This window comes from Portunus trituberculatus, chromosome 36 (genome assembly GCF_017591435.1).
Source record: "Portunus trituberculatus isolate SZX2019 chromosome 36, ASM1759143v1, whole genome shotgun sequence".
In the NCBI taxonomy this organism is placed as follows: Eukaryota; Metazoa; Arthropoda; class Malacostraca; order Decapoda; family Portunidae; genus Portunus; species Portunus trituberculatus.
In genome coordinates, this window is record NC_059290.1 from 11346328 (window position 1) to 11370945 (window position 24618).

The 24618-nt window shown below is 41.0% G+C and overlaps 3 protein-coding genes across 5 annotated transcripts in view; 2 read left to right on the forward strand and 1 right to left on the reverse strand.

Moving 5' to 3' along the window:
• The first annotated feature begins 782 nt into the window (after positions 1 to 782).
• LOC123513648 lies at positions 783 to 2783 on the forward strand. Of its 3 annotated transcripts, none has more exons than XM_045270936.1 (3): positions 786 to 900; positions 1500 to 1581; positions 2156 to 2783. In XM_045270936.1, exon 3 carries the CDS (start codon positions 2161 to 2163, stop codon positions 2452 to 2454), a length of 294 nt encoding a protein of 97 aa, XP_045126871.1. In that variant the 5' UTR covers positions 786 to 900; positions 1500 to 1581; positions 2156 to 2160; the 3' UTR covers positions 2455 to 2783. The 3 variants fall into 3 exon arrangements, with proteins under 3 accessions (XP_045126868.1, XP_045126871.1, XP_045126869.1); XM_045270934.1 differs by having other exon boundaries at positions 1500 to 1578; positions 2153 to 2783; XM_045270933.1 differs by lacking the exon at positions 1500 to 1581 and having other exon boundaries at positions 783 to 900.
• Positions 2784 to 5505: 2722 nt separating this feature from the next.
• LOC123513650 (transmembrane protein 192-like) lies at positions 5506 to 13490 on the reverse strand. Its single transcript, XM_045270938.1, has 7 exons — positions 13353 to 13490; positions 10972 to 11126; positions 9795 to 9894; positions 8584 to 8698; positions 7442 to 7606; positions 6461 to 6557; positions 5506 to 5760 (listed from the first exon to the last, which is right to left on the reverse strand). The coding sequence occupies exons 1-7, from the start codon at positions 13374 to 13376 to the stop codon at positions 5637 to 5639; spliced, it is 780 nt and encodes a 259-aa protein (XP_045126873.1). The 5' UTR covers positions 13377 to 13490; the 3' UTR covers positions 5506 to 5636.
• A 7850-nt stretch (positions 13491 to 21340) lies between these two features.
• Positions 21341 to 24618, forward strand: part of LOC123513652 (Y+L amino acid transporter 2-like) — a 33770-nt gene continuing 30492 nt past the window's right edge. The window contains 1 exon segment of the mRNA XM_045270940.1: positions 21341 to 21487. The gene's annotated coding sequence lies outside the window, so the exon portion shown is untranslated.

A 24618-nucleotide genomic window follows, 5' to 3' on the forward strand; every position in this document is an offset into this window, starting at 1 on the left:
TCAAGACAGTAACATACTTTTACATCTACCACTACTACAATTAGTAATAATTACATCTTAATATCATATTAGAAGTAATCTATATCAAAGCTGGCAGTGCACTTTCCAATGCTGGTGAAAGAGGAAGATCTACTGTAGATCAACTACAAGATCAGTGGAGGGACTTGCTATACACAATATCAGCCTTAGAAAAAATTTGTAAGCAAGCAAAAACATTTTGGAGTGAAATAAAAAAAAAAGTGAAAGATGGTAATGATATGTGTAAATTTGGCCTCTTATCAAAATTCATGTGCAATCTTCTCGCATTGCCCCATTCATCAGCCTCAGTAGAAAGAATATTTTCCCAGCTCAATATGATTAAAACAAACCAGACTAACAGACTGCATGTTGCTACAACTGCTTATCGCATCCTAGCAAAACAATCCATTTCAAGGCAAGACGTCCCGTGCTATAACTGGGAGCCGTCAAAATCACTAATTAATGACGTAAAAAGCGGGAAATGCCACCAGCGATACGTGAGTCGGCGGAAGGAGATGAGAGAAAAGATGAATCTAGCAACTCTACATTCAAGGAACGTTGACAGCGATGATGATGATGACCTCTCCATGCAATTTTTCCGTCAATAGCATCATCATCGGTGAGTAAAACACTGATTTTGTATATTAATTAGGCAAATTAGCATCAAAATTCCTGAAGCTTGTGAATTTGTTTTCATTCTTGTGAAAAATCAAGTGTGTATCTAGTGATATCCGAAAATCTCGACTGGCAACACTGGTGAACACTATAAAAATGGTGGTATGGGTAAGAGCGAATGGCATTGCATCCCACCGAAGACGCGGACCCGGGCTTCTCTCTCTCTAAACCGTACACATCCAAGATTGTACCGCGGCTTCCTTAGAGGTAATGTAAATATTGTACAAACTATCATACACTACAAACTACCATTCCTACACACATAACACACTCCATAAACCAATGTAAATGTGAGATGATGTGCCTCGAGAGGGATATCATCCTGCATAAATACAAGACTATTACAAATATTACACATGTTACGGGTGGCTACAATATGACATTCTCACAATGTATTACCAATTTAATGAAAATGTACCTAGAGCTGTCAGAAACAGTCATGTAAATACTAATCAATAAATACGGCTAGTGGGTAAGTGAACGGATGGAGGAACCGGGTTGTCCCTGGCGGCTGGGGGTGCTGGGGGGCGCTGGAACCTTGGCTAGGTGTGGTTGCGTTGACTGGCGGACGAGTGCTGGCGTGCGGGGCAGGAGCTGGGCGTGGCTGAACTTCACCTTCCCTCCTTTGCAATCTCAACACAAGAGCATCGCACTCCAAAAAACAAATGTCGATCTGCACCTGGGTTAAGCCCCAGTGACTTTTTCTCGCACTAAAATTACCTTCCTCACCCACCTATTCTTAATTCTATCCCCACTTCCGTTTTTTCAAATCTTTTCTATTACATTTCCTTTCCTTCCTTCCACAGTGAATCAGTCAACGTTGAGAGTTTCCCATCGGCTGACGGGAGAGGAAGAGGTTTGAAAACGAAACAGCGAGCTTCAAAACAGAGTGTGTGTGTGTGTGTGCACTATATATATATATATATATATATATATATATATATATATATATATATATATATATATATATATATATATATATATATATATATATATATATATACACACACAAATTAATTGCACTCAAACTTGTAATAAATGTTTGTTGGAGGTGTTTTGGTTCAGCCTTCGTTGCTTGATACGTTGTTACTTTTCTGAAGAAGTTACATTTCTACCAATTCTTTTACAGGCTTTTTTTTTTTTTTTATTTAACTAACAACATAACCCTGCATGCATAACCAAATAGTAGCTTTAAAGAGTAAGATATGTATGTATATTTTTTTAACTTTACCCAGACTCTACATGGAACAATAAAAGACTTTAAAAGGGACTAAGGCAATTGTTTTTTTGTAATATGTATTATCAGACCTCTACGGAGACAATAGCAGCCCAAAGCAATCCCTGAATCAGTTCCTGGTGTCTGAGTACTAACTTGTTGACCGGTGTGTCTGAGTACTAACTTGTTGCTGTCTGTACAAGTAGCTAATTGCCTCACCAAATACAATTGTTCTTACACCTCCAGGAAACATGGACAGGAAACTGCTGCAACAAAAGCAAGAGCTGCAGGCAAAGTTGCAACAATGCCAGGTGGAAGAAAGGCGCCTGTGCAACCTGTCCCTGGATCACCAACGCAAAATTGAGGAGCTGGAGCGGAGCATATCAAATGTTGATCAGCAGCTGAGAGACAAAGAGGTTCAAGCCGCAAGACAAGATGAGTGGCTGTCGTCTGTGAGAGGTGTGGTGCACAGGATCATGGCCGAGGGCACCCATAACGATGAGTTACGCTCGACGCTGCTCAACGTGCTCAACCAAACTGATTAATTAATTAATTGTTTCACGATGGGAATTCAACAAAAGGGGGACACGAGTGGTATCAGTATTTATTGATCCAACCTGTGAACAATATCACACAATGAGGCAACCATACCTGCTCCAAGTCGCGCCGACCAATGTAGAAAACACCCAAACATATTAACACTGTCAAATGTAACACCTTATAGTGAACTAATATATTACAATATGCCAAAACATACAACACTGCCATTTTAATTCATTCACAACACTTCAAATTATGACATCCTAAATACATCATTAGCAACTGTCAAAAACATAACCATGAATGCATAATAAAGAATAATTATCACTCACAACATTGGCCTCCTGCATATCCATCAATGTCCAGGCAGCCCTTCAGTCACACCACAGCAATGGACAAACCACACTGTCCACATCCAGATACTTGCACATATGGTGGAGGAAAAACTTGTAAGCGGAGCAGCCACAAATACGCCCAACCAGGAGGGATCAAACCTAATCCCAGAACACCGTATGTACCTGAGTGACTGAGCTGGCTTGGAATCGCCGCCGGGCGCCGAGCAGCTACTAACAACACACAAGCGCGCACCCCACCAGATGGCGAACATAATATATTATAATATGATGGAAACACAATATCAAAATTTCATATAACCATTTTGCGAATATTCGCGAAACATTAATGTTTGAAATTTTCATGCAGTGTTTTCAGACAAATACAGCAAACGAAAAATTAATTAAATTCATAGAGAATAAATATAACTAGTTTTTATATACACCTTAAATGTTGGCTAACAATGAAATCTGCACCTGACATTTGGTGTGCTGTATGTACAATGTAAGCAAATATGTCTGACAATGGGCCATGTCGGACATCCCAGCTGAAGCAGCAGCCATAAGCAGCGAGTGCTGCAGCCAAGCCATCACTGTCCTCTATGGCTGCACGATGCAAGACAGACATTCATCAATACTGTACACTGGCAGAGAAGACCACTTTCAGGCAACACCACCTACAAATTTCAGCCTGAATGTAATAGTCTTAGGTGATACTGGTGGCATGAAATGACACCCAAACCACCAAACCATCTGTGGTGCATGACGTTAGGCCAGTGAGCACCAGGCAACTGCGACGGTGACTTACCAGTACATACAATGAATACACCTGGAATGTATTACCAGCAATAAGATACCACAAACCATCTTCTGGCAGTATGCAAGGAATTATCTAGCCATGCGTCCTGAACCTTTCCCTCCACATGCAGCCACAGCGAGTGAGGAAACATTCTCTCTCCACCACATTCATTCAAACCAGCAGCTCCATCTTTTCTCCTCTTTCCCTCACCACTGGCACATCCTTTCCCTTTCCTCACACTGGCGACTCCCCCCCCCCACCTCCTGCAACAACCTCTCCTCTAATCTCTGAAACTCCTTGCCTGCTTCTGTATTTCCACCTTCCTCAGACTTCAATTCTTTCATGGAAGTTTCAAGACACTCGTCCTGTATTTCTGACTGGTTTTTGTCTAAAGGCTGGACACCTCAATGGACCTCTTGTGATTTTTGTTGCCCTTCCCAGCGCCCTTCCTACGTGAACAATAAATAAATATGAATAAAAGTAAACAATAACCAGAAAAAAAAAAAAAACACCAAAGTATAAATGCAAATCTGCTATCAAAATATTCAAGTTTATTTATGGAATACAGTTACGTACATTTCCTGCTAAAAAAGATAAGCATTATACGTAGGGCAATACAAAAATACCTTGATCATAAGTGCTTAAAATACACACTTCAAGACAACTCTTTATCACAATCATCATCTAATTTCCTTCATAAACCTGTCAACAAGTAATAACGCCATGGAGTCCACCAGTGTGTGTGTGTGTGTGTGTGTGTGTGTGTGTGTGTGTGTGTGTGTGTGTGTGTGTGTGTGTGTGTGTGTGTGTAATTCACCACGGTTGTCTGATGGTCACCCAGCCAGTCTTCCTCATTACGGAGCGAGCTCAAGAGCTCATAGACTGATCTTCGGGTAGGACTGAGACCACAACACACTCCACACACCGGGAAAGCGAGGCCACAACCCCTCCAGTTACATCCCCTACCTATTTACTGCTAGGTGAACAGGGGCTACACATTAAGAGGCTTGCCCATTTGCCTCGCCGCACCAGGACTCAAACCCAGCCCTCTCGATTGTGAGTCGATCAGTGTGTGTGTGTGTGTGTGTGTGTGTGTGTGTGTGTGTGTGTGTGTGTGTGTGTGTGTGTGTGTGTGTGTGTGTGTGTGTGTGTGTGTGTGTTATGACTAATTCAATTTCTTATGACTAGAGGATATAATAAAAAAATTTAATATCATATGCACAAAAACATTCTCTCTCTCTCTCTCTCTCTCTCTCTCTCATACTCATACAAAAAACCATATTATCCACAAAAACATCAACCACCAAATTAACAACAGAGAGAGAGAGAGAGAGAGAGAGAGAGAGAGAGAGAGAGAGAGAGAGAGAGAGAGAGAGAGAGAGAGAGAACAAGGTAGACAGACAAATCAACAAAGGTAAAAATATATCTGACATCTGGAAGCACATGACATTTTAGCAGAGTAGAAAATAAACACAAGCAAAACCTGAAGTCTAATTCTTAATACAACAACCTTTCACTTTTCCTTCTTCCCTTCCTGCGCTGAGTGGCGACCTTCAGGCAGCGTGGAGGATGTCATAACACTAACAATGGTAACTAGGGTAACACTAATATCTGTAATGGTAATAAGGATAACACAAGCCTAGGAATTAGTAACAATCATAACACACATGACATGATACAACTCAGTTGGACTTAATCATATGAAGTACTGCAAGATAGTTGAGCAAGGAGACACACACATGGACACACACACACACACACACACACACACACACACACACACACACACACACACACACACACACACACACACACACACACACACACAGAAAAATGCCCTTTGACACATAATAAACAAAAGTAAACAAAACAAATGAGAGAGAGAGAGAGAGAGAGAGAGAGAGAGAGAGAGAGAGAGAGAGAGAGAGAGAGAGAGAGAGAGAGAGAGAGAGAGAGAGAGAGAGAGAGAGAGAGAGAGAGATTTAAAGGATTAAACAATACTCAATTAAGTCATCACAAGGGAGCCCCCCATAGAGAGAGAGAGAGTGCAAGGGAGTTAGCTCTGTTCAAGTTGCTGTGTGAGTGAGAACACCTGCTGAGTGAGAAGGGAGTTGCGATGCCTCAGGACTTGAAGAAGGTCAGCTTGTCTCTCCAGCACCCACTCCAGACTGCTGGGGCCCCTGCGGTGGATGGAAGGTGGTGGTGAGAGGCACGGAAAAGAGAGAGAGAGAGAGAGAGAGAGAGAGAGAGAGAGAGAGAGAGAGAGAGAGAGAGAGAGAGAGAGAGAGAGAGAGAGAGAGAGAGAGAGAGAGAGAGAGAGAGAGAGAGAGAGAGAGAGAGAGAGAGAGAGAGAGAGAGAGAGAGAGAGAGAGAGAGAGAGAGAATGAATGTAGTGTTGTCAAGTCAAAAGTAATTTTGCCCTCTAACACCACAGGAAGAGCTGCTGCACCCACAATCAAGTATAACCTGGTGCCTTGGAGTGATGCCCGTAGAAACAACTTTGATTTGCTGTACGTTTCAAAACAAGAGAGAGCGAGTGAGATGTCAGGACCAGTGTTACCAACTTCCAGATGAGGCAGATGGAGCAACATGGAACAGTAGTGTCATATGGAAAACACAAAATTGACAAGACAGAACAGTAAGTGTGATAGAGAACACACACAAAATTGACAAGACAGAACACACACAAAATTGGCAAGACAGAACAGTAAATGTGATAGAGAACGCACACAAAATTGACAAGACAAAACAGTGAGTGTGATAGAGAAAACACACAAAATTGACAAGACAGAACAGTAAGTGTGATAGAGAAAACAGACAAAACTTAACACCTCCCACAATTCCTGAATATTCACTAATCAAACACCACGTCCGTCTCACCTGACCCCAACGTAAGACTCTGGGCCGGAAATCCTAAAGGCGAGGTCGTCCGCCAGAGTGTCAGGAGGAGCGGCAGCGTTGAACCTCACTACAAATACTGTGGAAGAAAGGAGAGGGAGGTGAGGGAAGATGGAAGAAGGAAGAGAATGGTGCTTTCATTACCTCCTTCACCTGTCACTCCACCCACTGCTGCTGTACCTCTTGATCCAACATATTTAAAGCACTCTAACTTCTTCCAACTCTGCACCATTTAGTCTCATACCTTATTCCACCTACCTCCCTCCCTCCCTGCTGCACTTCGTCCCACCATCTGCCTGCCTGCCTGCTTGCCTGCCTGCCTGCCTGCTTGCTTGCTTGCTTGCTTGCCTGCCTGCCTGCCTCCCTACTGCACTTCATCCAACCACCTCCCTCCTTGCTGTGCCTCATTACCTTATTCTCTTCTACATCTGGCAAACTCCCTGTCTCATTTCTAAACGCCTGTCAACTTTTACCTTCTCACCGTCACTCTTCCACTCAACAAAGTCTCCCCTCCTAGCCTCTCTCTTAAACACAATTGCACTACAATCCCACACACATTCAATGATCAAGTCTCAGTAGCTGGGAAGTAAAAGAAACACAATCACTGTTCTCCTCTTCTTTAGTGCCTTGTCTTTGTGTTGGTGAAGGCATCCCAAGCTCCTTCACTCCGTCCCCCTCCTCACAACAGGTGGAGAGTATAGTGGCAATATTCTTACTCCCCACCACCACCAATACAGAATAAAATACAAGATAATTTGGTGCAATAAACAAACAATAAAAGGAACATCACAAGCATGATTCATCCCTATTAGGCAACAAACAGACAAATTCCAGTAGGTCAGTAAATACTCAATAAAATACAAGATAATTTGGTGTAAAAAACAATAAAAGGGACATTACAAGCCTGATTCATTCCTATAAACCCACAAACACACAAATCCCAGTAGGTTGGCAAATGCTCACCGATATGTTTGATGACAAAGGGTATGGCAATCACCACCTCAAGAAGGAAGATGATCTGCTGATAGTTGACTGGTGAGAGGGAGATGTTGACACTGCACCGCGATGCAGAGCCACCCATGCAGTAATCTCGCACTAGGCAGGCCAGCACCATCAGGATCACATTCCCTGTCAAGACACACCAATGCCACCCATGAATGCTCCACCTGCTCAGCTCACCCTGCGTCACTTTGTGTTCCTCCTCAGCTCATTATCTTGAGGAACACTAACACAGAGAGCAAGGCATCATAAAGACTAATGAATACCATACATGCCTGATAATACAAAAATTTTCTTTGCCAATTTGGAAGTTCCTAAATCAAAGGGTGGTCTTATATACCCAACCGCCTTATAATCCACACGATTGATTGAAAGGAGAGGAAGTGAGCATTGAGAGCTAGAGAACAGGTGGGATATGAGATCATTTGACAACCAAACTGTGATGATTGGTGACATCACAGTTGGCTCCACTCATCAACCCTTCCTAAAGATACACTAGAATGGACTTACTATTCCAGCCTGCCTTCTCTACACGTATTGAGAAGTGTGTGACATGTAGGAACAAACCCATACATTGCAAACAGTGCTTATAAAAATTAACATTGGAGGTAAATACACTACTAATAGTTAACAAATATCAGGAAAAATGATTAATTATGCGGATGTTCTGACCATAGAGATAAATAGATAGATAGATAAACTTACACTGTTCTTAAATCTTCCCTTCCCTTATGCCACACAGTTTCAAAGTACTCTTCAAAGTTACTGTTTCTGTAGTTTCAGCTTCTCAACTGTCAACTGGTTAGCCTCACAAAAGACTAATTCATTGCATCTTCAAGCTCAACTCTATTCTTAACCTTTTCAGTAACATAAGTTTTCATATTCATTCTGCTTAGCATTTAGTGATTTTATACTGCTTCAGAAATTTATATAAGGATTAAAATAGTGAAGGCTCTAGCCAGTAATCTTCTGACCTCCATAGACCCTTCCTAATGTAAATAAAACTGTCTAATCACACCCAAAACTCAAGGTAAAAATGTCAAGGGTGTCTGTGATCGCCACAACAAACAAGCTTTCTGTCTTGTGTGTCTCTGTCCACCACTCACCGCCACTTGTGATGTAGAAGGTGGTTCGGTGGAGGTGTCTCGTGGAGTTGTAAAAATCGTGGTAGCCGAGGATGCGAGAATTCTTGTGTTCACCCTTGATGTACCATGTTAACAGCTGCAATGCAAGAACAGGAGGAAATAAAAGAAGCTGCAAGAAGCCATCACATCTACACATGGCAATCCCTGTGTGAAATATGACATGCTTTTCTACTTCCACTCAGCATCCTCATCCATAAACATGTCTAGTCTTCATCAAATCAACTCTTGAGGAATGTAAAGGAGGGACACAAGAAAAATATAAAAATAGTACCTGGAAATTAAAACATCAATATTCTACAGATAAAATAGCACATTAGTATAACATTTTGACATTTTGAAGCCGATGTAAATCATGTAAAGTGAAAATGGAGAAATGGGTTATCAAAGAGGGTTAGTATTTGACATGGCATACCACAGATACTCAAAAATATGGGGAAACAGAACATAAGAATCAAACAAGGAAATAATACTTGTCAATTAAGAATAATAAAAAAATAATAAATTTTTTTAAATAAATAATAATAATAATAATAAATAAAATACATATATAAAAACAAAATAAAATAAATAAATAAATAATAAAGACTCAAAATCAGTGATGATCTAAAAATCTGAACACATTGTAGCACATTCAAAATTCAACCAAGCAAAACCAAAGCAATGTTCCTGAAAGTAAATAAATAAATGAATGAATAAATAAATAAATAAATAAAACAAATAAATGAAACAAAACCTAGTAAAAAGACAAAGTAAAAAAGGAAAAGGAAAAAATGTGTTCAAATATATCAATACAAGTACATCCTAAGAAATGAATGGCAGTAAAACAACAAAGAGAATGGTTAATAAAGGAAGGAGAGTCTGTGGAAAGGTATTTCTGGATAAACATTTCACCACATAACAAACAAGGAGAGAGAGAGAGAGAGAGAGAGAGAGAGAGAGAGAGAGAGAGAGAGAGAGAGAGAGAGAGAGAGAGAGAGAGAGAGAGAGAGAGAGAGAGAGAGAGAGAGAGAGAGAGAGAGAACAAAAGAATGGTTCACAGACTTGGAACTACGAGGGTGTTTTGTTGTCTTTGGCCAGATTTCCCCTCTCACATAAACAGAGGGAGAAAAAGTACACACACACACACACACACACACACACACACACACACACACACACACACACACACTTACCATGATCACTGCCCACACACACACATGAAGGTACTGGAGTCCTGAGAAGCTGCTTGTTCCAGTTTCCTCATTATGGAAGACTGGCATGAGAAACCCCCGACTGGCAACACCACCTGCAGGTTAACACAGACAATTACCAGAGGGACCTTGAGAGTACAATGAGAAGGAATGGTCAGGATTGTGTCTCAGGTTTCTTTGATATTCTCTCTTCTCTTCTGTGTATAATGCCTTCTGATATTCTCTCTTCTCTTCCATGTACAATACCTTCTAATATTCTCTCTTCTCTTCCATATATAATGCCTTCTATCAAGAAAATGCTGAAAACTGATTTGAAGAGAAGAGATTCACCAAGAGTGGTTGTCACACGGGGATCAAAAATAGAAAGACGCTGGAAGTAAGCAGGCTGACGTGTTACCAATGCAGCAAAGGTGATGGATTCTGGTTGGCCCTGAATGTCTTCTCACTATGTACATGCAGCAATAACAACAAAAACATAAACAAAAAGTATAATGGAACACAGTATAAAAAGGAAGTAAAGACACAAGAACTGCACAACTACTAAAATGCAGACTAAGTAATAGATCAAAGAATAACCTCAGCCAATCCTGATGAATGACTCCACACACACACACACACACACACACACACAGCTGTTCTTGATGGAGGTAGTGGTGGAGTTACCCTGACTGTCATCCTTCCCATCACACTGCCCATGCCCTGTCTGTGTGTGCTGCCCAGACACCTCAAGAGCCTAGTGAAAGCAGCCTGAGTTAACTTCTAAGGATGTCATGGTACACTTTCAATTGGAGTATGTCAAGCTTCATTAAATAAACTGACAGTAATAGTAAATGTAGATATGGATGGGAGATGAGTCTTACCAGCAGCAGGATCTGTATTAAGAAATGCTTTACTCTTACCATAACAATTTTCCAAGGCCATAGAGATGATTCAAAAGGGTTTTCAAGAGTGATTCTTCAGTTAATAATGTAGAAATCTTAGTCATTCTGCCTCTAGAACTGTAAAAACACCTTAAAAAACTAGTGTGAATTTAAATAAAGCCTTTTGAAATGGTGAAGGTGAAGCACAGAAGCGTTTTAGAATACAAGCCCTGAAGTTTGGAGTAGAGGGTTGGGATGAGGAGGGAGTAGTGTTGGTGCAAGCTTCATAAGACATTGACAGTAATATGGGAGAAGGGAGTCTTACCAGCAGCAGGAGTTTGCAATAGAGGGCAGGGATAATGGGTAGAGGGTAGTGTTGGTGTTTCTGAGTCACCACCAGCACATCTTGGTCCCCCAGCATACTGTTTGTTACACCGTCCACTCCCACAACCACCTGAAAATGAAGGAAAAAAGTCAACACCATACTATAAAGCAGAACAAACAAGGAGTCTCACAACTGTTCTCTGTCCTCAATTCTGCAACACCTTTAGCAACAGTTACAGTACCTGTGAGACATACATACACTCATACACCACCTTGTTTACCTGGCTTGTGATTACCTTCAAAAGAATACATCCAATAACTCTGGAACTCTAAGCCTGTTTCTGTATTTCCAACTTCCTATGACTAGACTTCATTTAAGCAGGTGGTTTTAAGATTTTTACCTCTTTTTCTGGCTAACTCCCAAGACCTGCAAGGGGACTGGCAACTAAGTGAGCCTTTTTTTTCTTCCCATGATCAGCATTTCCCTCTTACATAAAAAAAAAAACTGTACTGTGGAAAGCAAACACAGCATCAAATCTACTAACAAGACAATCCGAGGAGTTTGTTGATGATAGGGAACACAATCCACTCCTGGCAATGTTAACAATGACTTGGGTCAATAGTAATATAAACACCATGACCCATCAGTGGCAATATATAACCAGTGTGACCTGTTAGTAGCAATATATAACCAATGTGACCTGTCAGTAGCAATATATAACCAATGTGACCTGTCAGTAGCAATATATAACCAATGTGACCTGTCAGTAGCAATATCTAACCAGTGTGACCTGTCAGTAGCAATATATAACCAATGTGACCTGTCAGTAGCAATATATAACCAATGTGACCTGTCAGTAGCAATATATAACCAATGTGACCTGTCAGTAGCAATATATAACAAGTGTGACCTGTCAGTAGCAATATCTAACCAGTGTGACCTGTCAGTAGCAATATCTAACCAGTGTGACCCGAGTACAGACAATGATTTATTATGAATTACACTTCAGGAGGATTAACAAATAGTTTAAACCCTTTGTGGAAGTTGTCCGACTCATGGCAGTGTAAGGCTATGGTGAGTAGTGAGTGGCAAGTGATGAGGTTTGGTGGTGGCGTCATATCACACCAAAGGAGCAGCCAGGCATCACCTCACCTTTATAACAAAGAGACAATAAGGTGGTATACTTCATATATTTTTTTTTCTTTTTCTAATGTAACATGGGGAAAACAAGCCAAGTGCAATAGAAAGAGTCAACAAAAAGGCCCACTTAGCTGCCAGTCCCTAAGCAGGTCTGAGAGAATTACCCAAAAGAAAGCAATTAAGTAAATGCCACATCAAAGAGGAGAAATGGAGGAAGAATAAAGCACTGCTTATTGGTCAGACTGGCTTGTGTGTGTAATTCACTGTTTGATCTGCTGCAGTCTCTGACGAGACAGCCAGACGTTACCCTACGGAACGAGCTCAGAGCTCATTATTTCCGATCTTCGGAGCTACCGTGTGTGTGTGTGTGTGTGTGTGTGTGTGTGTGTGTAATGGGGGGGAGGGGATGGGGGACCAGGTGCAGCATTACACACAAAAAAAACACATTAAAACTAAAAGTATGTAACTAATGGAAACAAAGGAAATAACTAACTTGTCAGGCAGGAAGAGCTAAATCTCCTCATCAGTACATCTAATCATTCTGTTCACAACTCCACAAATTCACAGATGTTTCCTTCATGTGGTCTTGTTAGGTTAGGTTACATGAAACAAGGAAGTCATGGGTGTGTGTTAGGTTGTATAATATTGCCAGGCAGTTGGTGGGCAGCCTTAACCTCTTCAGTACCAGGACATTTTCGTATTTATTCTGCTTACTATTTGGTGATTTTACAGCTTCAGATACATAGGGATTAAAATAGTGAAGACTGGCCATTAATCTTCTGACCTCCATAGAGTCTTCCTAACGTCAATAAAATCGTCTAATCACACCCAAAATTTAAGGTAAAAATGCGTCCCAGTAATCAAGGAGTTAACTTGCTTCTCATAGGATTCTACCTCGGGGCAAGACGAATCTTATTTTCTTGATCACTCGTATTAATTTACTATCTAATCATGTAATCTGTGCCTTCTCCCACTACCTTATCAACAAGTACCCACACATTACTGCTAATTTATAAACAAAACTTGCTGCAAATCCTTACGTATCATGCCCCCTTAATAACATGGCTATTTATAATCTCGTGTCATTTTTGTTGCCACAGCTCATGTTGCTAAGCCGAGACCCCGCCTTCCTCATCCCTCCCCCTACCCACTTACATACGCCCTTACCATTACACTCACGTCTCTCCAGCTCAAATTGTGGAATATATCACTCACCTGAGGTTCTGTGTCAGTTTCCATGGTTTATCTCGCTACGGACGTCAAGCAAAGTTTCCCCCCAGTTCTCGTGACTTTCCTTTCGCACACCGCGCAAAACAACAACTTGTGGAGCTTTCGGGACTGTTGCTACATCGGCTCTTTTTTCTCCACTTCGGTACTTTCATCTTCACTTTACCACAATGACATTTTGCTTTCTTTTACTTTTATTTACTCATCTTTCAAATTTCATGTTCTTTAGATTTCCTCCGGGTATCCATCACAAGCGGCTACCTGTCAGCGCGCGGTGCCATGGTCCCAGAATCAAAGGCGATACGATTAGGCGGGATACCCACCACGACCTGGGATGTAATGATATTGACGATTACCGGCGGGGTCACGCGGAATACATACCTAGTTATCTATCCCGGGAGGCTGCATTTATCTCCTCTGACAGTCGCCCGTTGTTGTTGTTATACTATTGTTATTGTCTTTGCTATCAAGACTCGATCACGACTTTGGTGTAAAACTGGCTATATATGCAAAGGACTGAACGAGCTAACACACACACACACACACACACTAAAGCAACTTGCTACCAAAAAACACAATTATCTTTGTGGGTTAAGCTCGTTTGCATCATCAGCCTGTATTCTTGTCTCGGCGTTGATCATCATTATGCTGTCGTCCTCAACATACCCAGTATCTTCATTTAACTATTATTATTATTTTTTTTTTTTTTTTGTCATCTGATGTGTTTTGTACACTCGCGTATGTCAATGTTAATTAATTCTGTTTGTAAAAATATTTATCAGTTTTCGTCACCTTTAAATCAACATGACGGAGCTTGCATCGTTTTCGTGTCAATGTTTTCTATTGTTTATCACTTTCGTGTCAATATTGTTTAGTTTCCATCATAATCGTATTAATATTACACACACACACACACACACGTGAATCGAGGGGTTGTGGCCTCGCTTTCCTGGTGTGTGGAGTGTGTTGTGCTTTCAGTCCTACCCGAAGATCGGTCTATGAGCTCTGAGCTCGCTCCGTAATGGTGAAGACTGGCTGGGTGACCAGCAGACGACCGTGGTGAGTTACACACACACACTGGTTGAACGTCACCGTACCTTGCGAACAGGAGGAGCACCTATCATCACACTCAGTGATTCCTAGTAAGATAAAAGATGGGTGGAAACGTTAAAACACACACACACACACTTTAAAGAAAAACTAGATAAATGGAGATATGGAGACAGGACACTATGAGCCCCCGCTCGAACCCTGTAGAATACAACTAGGTAAATACACACACACACACACACACACACACACACACACACACACACCGGGGCGCGCGGGTGGAGATATTTGGTGTGTCTCCTTTCACGCATAACACAGTAAATCATGTCATATATGGACCAAAAGAGTCGGGAAGGGAAGGCAGCTGGAGGCTCCCGCCACTGTGACGTCACTGGCCGGCGGGCTGGCTGGCTGATGACGTCACAACCCTATCCCGGCCGGCGGGTTTTTTACGTTTCGTAAGTCATTTTGAAAATGACCCCTCGAAAAAACGCCGCCAGGCCCAAATGCTTTACAATTTCCGACTTGGCATCTACTTTAACTAACATCAAAAATATAACGAGATTCCTATCTTCAGTAATATTAAAGACTTTTCAAAAGACCTATAAATTCATCGTTGGAACCATGACCCTCACTAAAAAAAAATCATTGTCCACCCATTCTCATTTCAAAGGAACGAAAGACACTTTGAAAAATATGAAAAGTCTTTTTCAACACTTTGTAATGAGCTATAACCAAAAATTAGAATTCACAAGGATAACAACAAAAATATTATTGGAACATCAACACCGTTAGAAAACAATTCTACTCTCCACTAATTACACTGACTAGGGAAGCAAAACACTTTAAAATATATGAACGATTCTTTTTAAACAAATACAGCTTGATATTGGCTTTAAAAAAAAAAAATCCTGGATGGTCCTGAAAATTTGGCGCCAAAAAGCATCCTTATTTAACACAAAAACAACGCCAACAACAATATGGCGGGTAAGTCTAAACACTGTACAAGAAAGCTTAGTGACGCGGCATTATGTTGTGGCAAGAAAGGCATATAATAGTGAAAGATAAGCCTGGAAATGGCGGGTGGATCCCCACCCCCCTCTGTCTCGCATAATAACATTCAACTAACTTAAACCTGGGTCATGGCGGCTGCGTTTCAATGGCTGTTACGAAAGCTTACTTACTCGGCTGCATGTTGAGGCAAGACAAGCCTATAATAGTGAGAGATAAGGCAAGTTACGTGGATAACTAGGGACTGGCCGGTTACCACTTCAGTTTTTTTGCATTAGTAATTAGCTACGTATCAAAGCAAGAAATCAAATAATCAGTAAATATCATCGATAATATCCATGCAAATAACAATTAGTGAAGCTTAACCTCCTCGTTCACATCTTTAAAAATGGCGAGGAAGGCATTTGACGATTTTTTTCTGGGTTATCCCTTGACACTGTGACACGGTAAGGCTTGTGTTACCTTGATAACATAGTCCTTCTCCTGTTGTTTATTGCTTTAGTCCAGTAATAAGATGATTTGAGAAGTAGAAACACCAGCGCAATCTTGCCATTCTGTCGCTAGAACCTTGAAAACACTTCGTAAAATCCCGTGTCACTTCCACCACAGCCTTTAGAATGTAGAAATCTCACTACAATATCACTAGAGTCGTAGAAACACTCAAAATCTCGTGGCAATTTGATCCGAGGCTTTTAAGTGTAGTAATATGAGTGCTAAACCGTTCACTTCCCGCCGCCACAAAAGACTGTAAAGGACTGTTACAGAAACAGAGGAGACGGCAGGGTTGCCAGACACTACACATGAAAAAAGGACAGACCTGCTTTAAAAAAAGGACATTTGCCTCCAAAAAAGGACAGCACAACAAAAGTGTGTGTATATATATATATATATATATATATATATATATATATATATATATATATATATATATATATATATATATATATGTGTGTGTGTGTGTGTGTGTGTGTGTGTGTGTGTGTGTGTGTGTGTTTAAAAGTGTATAACAGAGAGAGAGAGAGAGAGAGAGAGAACTTGCAGGGTTATATGAAATTTAACAACATTTAGGCTAGACTGGGAGGCTGGGAGTGGGAGCGCTTTTTAAGGAGTTGCCGGTTGCTTATTATAGTTACCAGTCTGCGATCCCACAGAAAATCATAAGTTTATAATATGCTCGATTTATTTTCATATAACACAAGAACAAATATGATAAAACAATAAAAGATAGGAAGTTGCAGAAACAAATTTATTGACTGCGTGTTTGAAGGTTTGACCGGATCCGTGGTTCACAATGAATAAACAAATAAATAAATAAATTTTGCTGAAAAAAGGACAGAAAAGGACAGATTTTGACTGTCCTTTTTTACAAGAAAACTTAAGGACAAACAGGTTAAAAAAAGGACAGACTGTCCTTAAAAGGACAAACATGGCAACCCTGGGAGACGGGAGACTGGAAGAGTACCTGACTCGCTGCCTGGATCACCATAGCAACAGTTGCCAAATTAACCAGATTATCATTTGAAAAAAAAAAAGTTCAGTGTCAGTGCTATTGACACTACTGCAAAGATAGGCAGCTCAACTTATTCTGCACTTATATTTGTAGTAATGATACAACTGGTTCCTCACAGTGCTGCCGCATTAACTGTTGACATTTTGATCGGGAATATTTTGAGAGAGAGAGAGAGAGGGGTATGACTTAGCAATGGTCTTTTAGGAGGACGTCATTCAGAGTATCGTTAACATTGCTCCACACTTGTTACAATCAAACAGTGAAGTTGTAGTCACTATGCTGGAAAGCAACAATCGATCTTCAACCTTTAATGGTTTCTCTCGAGCAGAAAATCAACAAACTTAATCATCAAGAGCCAGACATTAATATACGTAATCAGAATGTTGTAACTCGTCTTTTTTAACGCGCCTTTACAAATAACTCCAAAGTTAACATTCTTAACACGAGCGTGAAACACTGTAAACATCTCCAACGATTTTTAAGTAATAATATCTGGACGAGAGAGAGAGAGAGAGAGAGAGAGAGAGAGAGAGAGAGAGAGAGTATTTGATGGTTGTAACAGCTCGTTGAGACCCTCATCTTACATATCGATCCCTTTAAGTTGTTCACTCATTTCTTACAAGTATCGTTTGTACACTAAAAAAAAAAAAAAAATGGTTGTGAGGAGGAGATAAGGAGGAAGAGGATCAGATTCTGGAGGAAAAAAAAAAAAAGGATGAAGACGAGGTTCCTCTCAGTATTACTTAGTCTTCCTCGTTTATGTCCTAAAAAGAAAAAAAAATAGAAGAGAAAGAGCCATTATCTAATTTACTTTTCAGCGCTAACGTGTCAATAACATGGTGTAGTCTTGCCGTCATGAGAGGGGCGGGGAATATTTGGAGAGGGAGGTGCTAGCGAAGGAAAGATGCAATGTGGCGGGGAAAGAGATGGGATCGAGGCAGTTCATTAATGGGGAAAAGTTAAATCTAGTCTTCTAATTATTTTCTATCATTCTTGTCCATATTTATTAAGATTTCACTGTACTTATTATTGCAAATTGCTGCGTATCGCTGTGAGAATAAAAAAATAATAATAAATAAATAAAAACTAATAACAGCCTATTATCACTAAGTCTCCCATACAACCTCTCAATTTTCTTTCACACTTATCTCGGTGTCACTCATCCCAACACTTGTTCTTTTTCTCTCTCGGTAACAATACACGCGTGTGAATACCCACTGAAGTTAGTCAGCAGGTTAAGTAGGTTGGCAATTAATCAAATACGTTAATGAACACAGAGAAACTTTTAAACGAGTTACATCCAGATTCCATTGAGTCACCCATAAAATATTTACGTGCTCTGTCACTCGTATATCCCCCCATCAATCTCTCTCCCTCTCCCTCTCTCTCTCTCTCTCTCTCTCTCTCTCTCTCTCTCTCTCTCTATCATCACTTTATCCATCTATCTTTATTCCATCTCTCTCTCTCTCTCTCTCTCTCTCTCTCTCTCTCTCTCTCTCTCTCTCTCTCTCTCTCTCTCTGGCAACAACGATTACGTCTTAACCTAGTAGTAATAGTAATAACATGACAGCAGTAACAGTAATAATAGTGATAATAGTCTTGAAATAGTAGTAACATCACACGTGCTTGGGAAACTGATCACATTGTTTCAGAGTTAACCTTATTTTTACATTTCAGTCATTAATGCCAAACTTCTCATGTCTAAACTCACTTGGTAGTCACTCTCTCTCTCTCGGCCTCTGCTCCTCCCTGCGTCCCTTTGCAGTGCTTAATCCAAGTGACGAGATAACGATATTCTCAACAATGATGGAACGCCACACTCCTCCACCACTGCCCAGCCAGCATTGAACCGCTAAAAGAGCCGAAGATTTACTGACATTTTATTTTTACATGTTAATTCTTTCCCCTATGAGTTTAATGGTCGCTGGTGCATGAAAAAATATTGATAAATTATAAGTAAGCATGTGATTTAATTGTATTTATTCCTGGGGGTGTGGTTAGGTTTATTTTGATGTTTGTTAACGTGCATTTCGTGGATTCGAATCTCTATGTCGATGCTTTGGTTCTGTCTCGCCTCCTTTCCCCATTCTTTCTCCTTCCTTCTCATCTCTTCAGTCTCTTTCCTTCATTCTCACCTATTCAATTTTCTTCCCTATTCTCGTCTCTTTAGTATTTTTCCTTCTTTCATTCACTCATTCATCTATTCAGCCTTGTATATTGAAGAGCTTCATAGTTTCAACGATTAATTTTAAGAGAAGCAGAAATGGCTGTGTAATCCCTGATATCTCTCTCTCTCTCTCTCTCTCTCTCTCTCTCTCTCTCTCTCTCTTTAGGAATGCTAAAAAAAAAGAGCACCAAATTTATTAAAATATACTTAACCCCTTCAGTACTGGGACACCTTTTTACCCTGATATTTGTGTACAATTAGACCATTTTATTGAGGTCAGAAGATTAATGGCCAGTCTTCACTATTCTAATCTCCCACATAAGTTTCTGAAGCTGTATGAAATCACTAAACAGAATGAATATGGAAACGCGTCCTGGTACTGAAGGGGTTAAACACACACCACCGCAACACATCACACACGTACCTTTAACGCCGCAGCGGTAACCAATAGCAACGAAACACTGAACGCAGCACATGGAAAGAGAATAACAGGAACAGGGACAGCAGCAACAATAGTGACGGTAATAATAAGTGGAGAAAAATAATAGCGGATACGGTGGTGGTGGTGGTGGTGGTGTAGCCGAGGTCGCCAGGTTGCCCACGCCGCCCCTGCCTGGCCACCGTCACCAGCACCTCCAGGAACAGGTCACCCCATGTACTTTCCATCGCAATATTTGTAATTCTCAAACGGCAGAAGTGGGAGGAGGAGGAGGAGGGAGGGAGGGAGGGAGGGAGGAAGGAAGGAATATAACACTCAAATAAGAAAGTAGATGAAAAAAAGTAAATTAAAAGGAGTAAATTAAGTAAAAGCACAGAAAATGCTACACACACACACACACACACACACACACACACACACACACACACACACACACACACACACACTAATAACAAACAAAACTTAATTCTCTCTCTCTCTCTCTCTCTCTCTCTCTCTCTCCATGGAAAATTCTTGTTAAAAAAGCCATTAGTACTTTCTTATCATTCCATTGCGTGCCTCGTCTTCATCTCAGAGAAATAGGCACTGTCTGTCCCACATTGTCTACTAACGTTCGCTTCAAAGGTTACACAGGATGTCATTTCAACACCTGACTTACCTGATTTCCATAATTCGCTTTGATTTTTGCATTTGCTGTGTTTTCTGGTAACTTCTGAGTATTATTGAATCATCGTCAGTATCTCTCTCTCTCTCTCTCTCTCTCTCTCTCTCTCTCTCATACATGTTACATCTTAATCTTACTTCTAAACCTCGCATTTGCTTTGAGTCAGGCGTGGGCGTGGGCGTGGGGGTGGGGAGATAGGTGTGTTGTCTGCACCGAGGGAGGGTTGTTGACACCACACAGTCAACATGCTATCTCAGCCACCCGCCGCCGCCCCCCGCCCGCCAGTCGTCTCGCCGCCCGACCCCCGCCTCGCCCGCAGCCCCGCCCCCCCCCCCCGCCGACCCGAGACGGAAGTGTTGAGGTGGGTAATGATAGATAAAGGAGTGCTCTCTCTCTCTCTCTCTCTCTCTCTCTCTCTCTCTCTCTCAGGATATGTTGTCATTGTTGCTGGTATCATTATTACCGCTACTGATGAGTACTTAGATTACTGCCCTTTCTCTCTCTCTCTCTCTCTCTCTCTCTCTCTCTCTCTCTCTCTCTCTCTCTCTCTCAGCATCACTCACTATTCAAGCAAAGGAGTAAATCATTCATGCAAATTAGTCTAACATGTGCTCTCTCTCTCTCTCTCTCTCTCTCTCTCTCTCTCAGCGTTGCGTCACCCTCCTCCGTCTCGCACTAGTTGCCAGTTACCCTAAATTAGCGACACCATGGACAGACACGGCTGAAATAAACGAGTTACCACAAACTTAAGTAAACTGTCCACCTTCATTCCTGCAGTGTCTGGGGAGGTGGGGCGAGGCTGACTGCTACCTTAACGCTACTGGAAAGAAGTGAGGCGGATTAATGGGGTTATTATCTGGCGAGGGGGTGTCCTTGTCTTAGTTAGGGTGAGATGCACGCCCTCCTGTCTGTCTGGTTCCAGAGTGAGACGGTAAAAAAAAAGAGAAGAGGTGCAGTGTTACGTAGGTTTTTTTTTTTTTTGTGTGTGTGTTTTTTTGCTCTATTTCGTGGTTCCCTTAAGAAGCCGTGAGGATTTGATGGCATGCGTAGAAGAGAGAGAGAGAGAGAGAGAGAGAGACATATGGTGAAAGCAAGGAAAGGTATCAGAGAGAGAGAGAGAGAGAGAGAGAGAGAGAGAGAGAGCACCCCGGAGGCAATAACCAGTCGCTGCCAACCCATCACCACCAGTCAGTGCATAAGCAACAGTGTGCGAGGGAGGAGGTGCCGCGTCACGTCTGCCCTGCCTCCAGTGAACTTCCTCTGTTCTTCTCCCTTCCACCAGGTAACGAGTAAACAGGTGAAGAGAACGACCACACGACTTACCTGAGGCCACACAAACCCAGTAGAGCCTATAATAACACCAACAGAGACGTTTTTCCATACTTTAAGCAACTTTCTGTCAATTTGGAAGCACGTGGCACCGGTATTAATAATTTTGCACCAAGCTGTGATGTGTATGTGGGATTGCTAAAGGCTACATGTCTCTCCAGATGTCTCAGGGATGGATGGGGCAAGGCTGGGGGAAGGTTCTAAATATATAAAGTGTTACCCATATAAAGTATGTCTGTGGTGGTGGTGGTGGTGGTGGTGGTGGTGGTATTATGTGTCTTTTCAACGGGTTCTTTCCTCTTGCTTGTATTGATTGCTTTGTGTCAGTTCGTTTTCCTTACCCATGTCTCTCTCTCTCTCTCTCTCTCTCTCTCTCTCTCTCTCTCTCTCTCTCTCTCTCTCTCTCTCTCTCTCTCGTTATTGTGTTTTCATGTTTTTGTTGTTGTTGTTGTTTATATTCTTGTTTAGTTTGTCATTTGGAGTCACTTTTATTTCATTTTATTATCATTTATTCATTTATTTGGTTGATTAGTCTGTTTTTATTTTTTTTTTCACCTTTTTTTTTACAATTAATATTTTACAACAAATTTTCTTCATTACTACTACTACTACTACTACTACTACTACTACTACTACTACTACTACTACTACTACTACTACCACAATCACCACCACCACCACCACTACCACCACCACCACCACTACTACTACTACTACTACTACTACTACTACTACTACTACTACTACTATAGATGAAAATAACCCTCCCTGTATCTGTATATATATTTTTTATTTTCATTGTGAGTGCATTGATTGAGAGGAAAGGTGGTATCGTACGCAGATGTCATACACTTCAGTAAAATTATCCTACATCGTTCTAAGTCGAGTATGGCCGTAAAAATTAGTGTTATAGTTTGAAAAAATGCTGTAAACTTTGGGAGAGAGAGAGAGAGAGAGAGAGATTAAAATGGAGCCCACTGTAAATAGGAAACTTAGTGCGTAGGAAATCTTGGCGAGGTGTCTTTTACTTAAATATAATAGAAGATTGTTATATATTGGCAGTGGTAATAGCTGTAGTAGTAGCAGTAGTAGTAGTAGTAGTAGAATTAGTAGTCGTGGTAGTATAGTAGAAGTAGTAGTAGTAGTGGCAGTAGGGATGATTAGCTGATGATTAAATGTTTCTCCTGTTAATACCTTACAAATGTTTACCTGTCGCTAGAATCATTAAACACACACACACACACACACACACACACACACACACACACACACACACACCCTGAAAAAAAAACTCTTGTCACTTCAATTAGCGCTGTTTGACCAATTCATTACTGAGACGCATTTTTACCAGTTGACTTTTGGGTATCATTAAACGATTTTATTTACATCAACAAGAGTCTGTGGAGGTGGAAAGATTAATGGCCACACTCTTTACTATTCTGATCCACACATATGTTTCTGAAGCTGTATAAAATCACCATATAGTAACCAGAATGAATATAAACACGTGTCATGGGACGGGGGAAGTTAAGTGTAGTGGAGATGGGGCCCAGGAAGGTTGCAGGATATAGTGTTGAAGAAATTATATACATACTGGCAAATTGCATAATATTCCACCATATAGTCTGGTCTTTTTGTCTCCATTGTTTTTTTTCTTTCTTTCTTTCTTTTTTTTTTTTTTTTTTTTTTGTTGATCTTGGCCAGTTTCTCACTCTTACATAAAGAAACAAGTACGTAACTGGCTGAATAAGAGAGCGTGGTTAAAGAATAGGTGTGTGTGTGTGTCGAGACAGGACGTCAGTGATTTCTCAACGGTTATAGATAAGAAATGAGAGAGAGAGAGAGAGAGAGAGAGAGAGAGAGAGAGAGAGAGAGAGAGAGAGAGAGAGTTACATAGTTTTGTCAAAATACATAAACAAAACTAATTATATTTATCTGTATTGGAGATGATGCTTCTGCAGAGAGAGAGAGAGAGAGAGAGAGAGAGAGAGAGAGAGAGAGAGAGAGAGAGAGAGAGAGAGAATCACGCTTTGAATATATACAAACAAAAATATTAAACCTTATTAGACCGTTTATGCAAATTGAAACATTAAGAAGGACAACAGTTTTCCTCCTTCTGTAAACTGTATTAGCCGTGGCGTCTTATCCTGACCACCCCGAGGAGGGAAAAGAACAATAGAACGTTGTCTGTCATCCAAGCTGTAGTGGAAGTTACAGGGAAGTTCTAAGGGTGTCTAGTGGAAGTTACAGGAGTTTTAAGGGTGTTTAGTGGAAGTTATAGGGGTTTTGAAAATGTGTCTAGTGGAAGTTACAGGGTTTTTTAAGGGTGTTTAGTGGAACTTATAGGGGTTTTGAAAATGTGTCTAGTGGAAGTTACAGGGTTTTTTAAGGGTGTTTAGTGGAAGTTACAGGGGTTTCTAAGGGTGTCTAGTGGAAGTTACAGGGGTTTTTAAGGGTGTCTAGTGGAAGTTACAGGGTTTCTAAGCGTGTCTAGTGGAAGTTACAGGGGTTTCTAAGCGTGTCTAGTGGAAGTTAAAGGGGTTTCTAAGCGTGTCTAGTGGAAGTTAAAGGGGTTTCTAAGGATGTCTTCATGGTTCAGTGGTGTGGGTTTGCAAAGCTTTACATACGGACTAGTGGAAGTTATATGGGTTTCTAAGAGTACTTTTCATGGTTACAGTGGTAGTTTTCTAGTAACAGTATCCCTCACATACGCCCGAGTGGGTTTCTAAGGGTCTAGTGTGTGTCTAAGGGTCTTGTGGAAGTTATATGGGTTTTACGAGTGTTTTTCATGGTTCCAGTGGTAGTTTTGTAGCAACAGTATGCCTCACAGACAGTGTAGTGGTGGTTACAATCGTTTCAGTGAGTGTTTCCATGGATACGGTGGTGGTTCTGTAGGTTATGCCTCGTGGATAGTGGAAGTTACGAGTTTTTAAGAGTGTTTTCATGGTCCCAGTGGTAGTTTTGCAGTGTTTGCCGCACAGACGGTGTGGTGGAAGTTGTAAATGGATATATAGTGTAATTCCCTTGTGGTTGCATATAACAACAATGATAATAATAATAATGATGATGATAATAATAATAATA

What these genes read in the sequence shown, in the direction of transcription:
- LOC123513648 (XM_045270933.1), top strand. Translation starts at nt 798, where the DNA reads ATGGGTAAGAGCGAATGGCATTGCATCCCACCGAAGACGCGGACCCGG. An exon ending in GTACCGCGGCTTCCTTAGAG is followed by an intron (nt 901 to 2,155) that starts GTAATGTAAATA and finishes TTACACCTCCAG; the next exon opens with GAAACATGGACAGGAAACTG.
- LOC123513650 (XM_045270938.1), bottom strand. Translation starts at nt 13,376, where the DNA reads ATGGAAACTGACACAGAACCTCAG. An exon ending in CTCCCTTCTCCCATATTACT is followed by an intron (nt 9,895 to 10,971) that starts GTCAATGTCTTA and finishes TGGTGTTGCCAG; the next exon opens with TCGGGGGTTTCTCATGCCAG. An exon ending in CTTTGTCATCAAACATATCG is followed by an intron (nt 6,558 to 7,441) that starts GTGAGCATTTGC and finishes TTTCTTCCACAG; the next exon opens with TATTTGTAGTGAGGTTCAAC.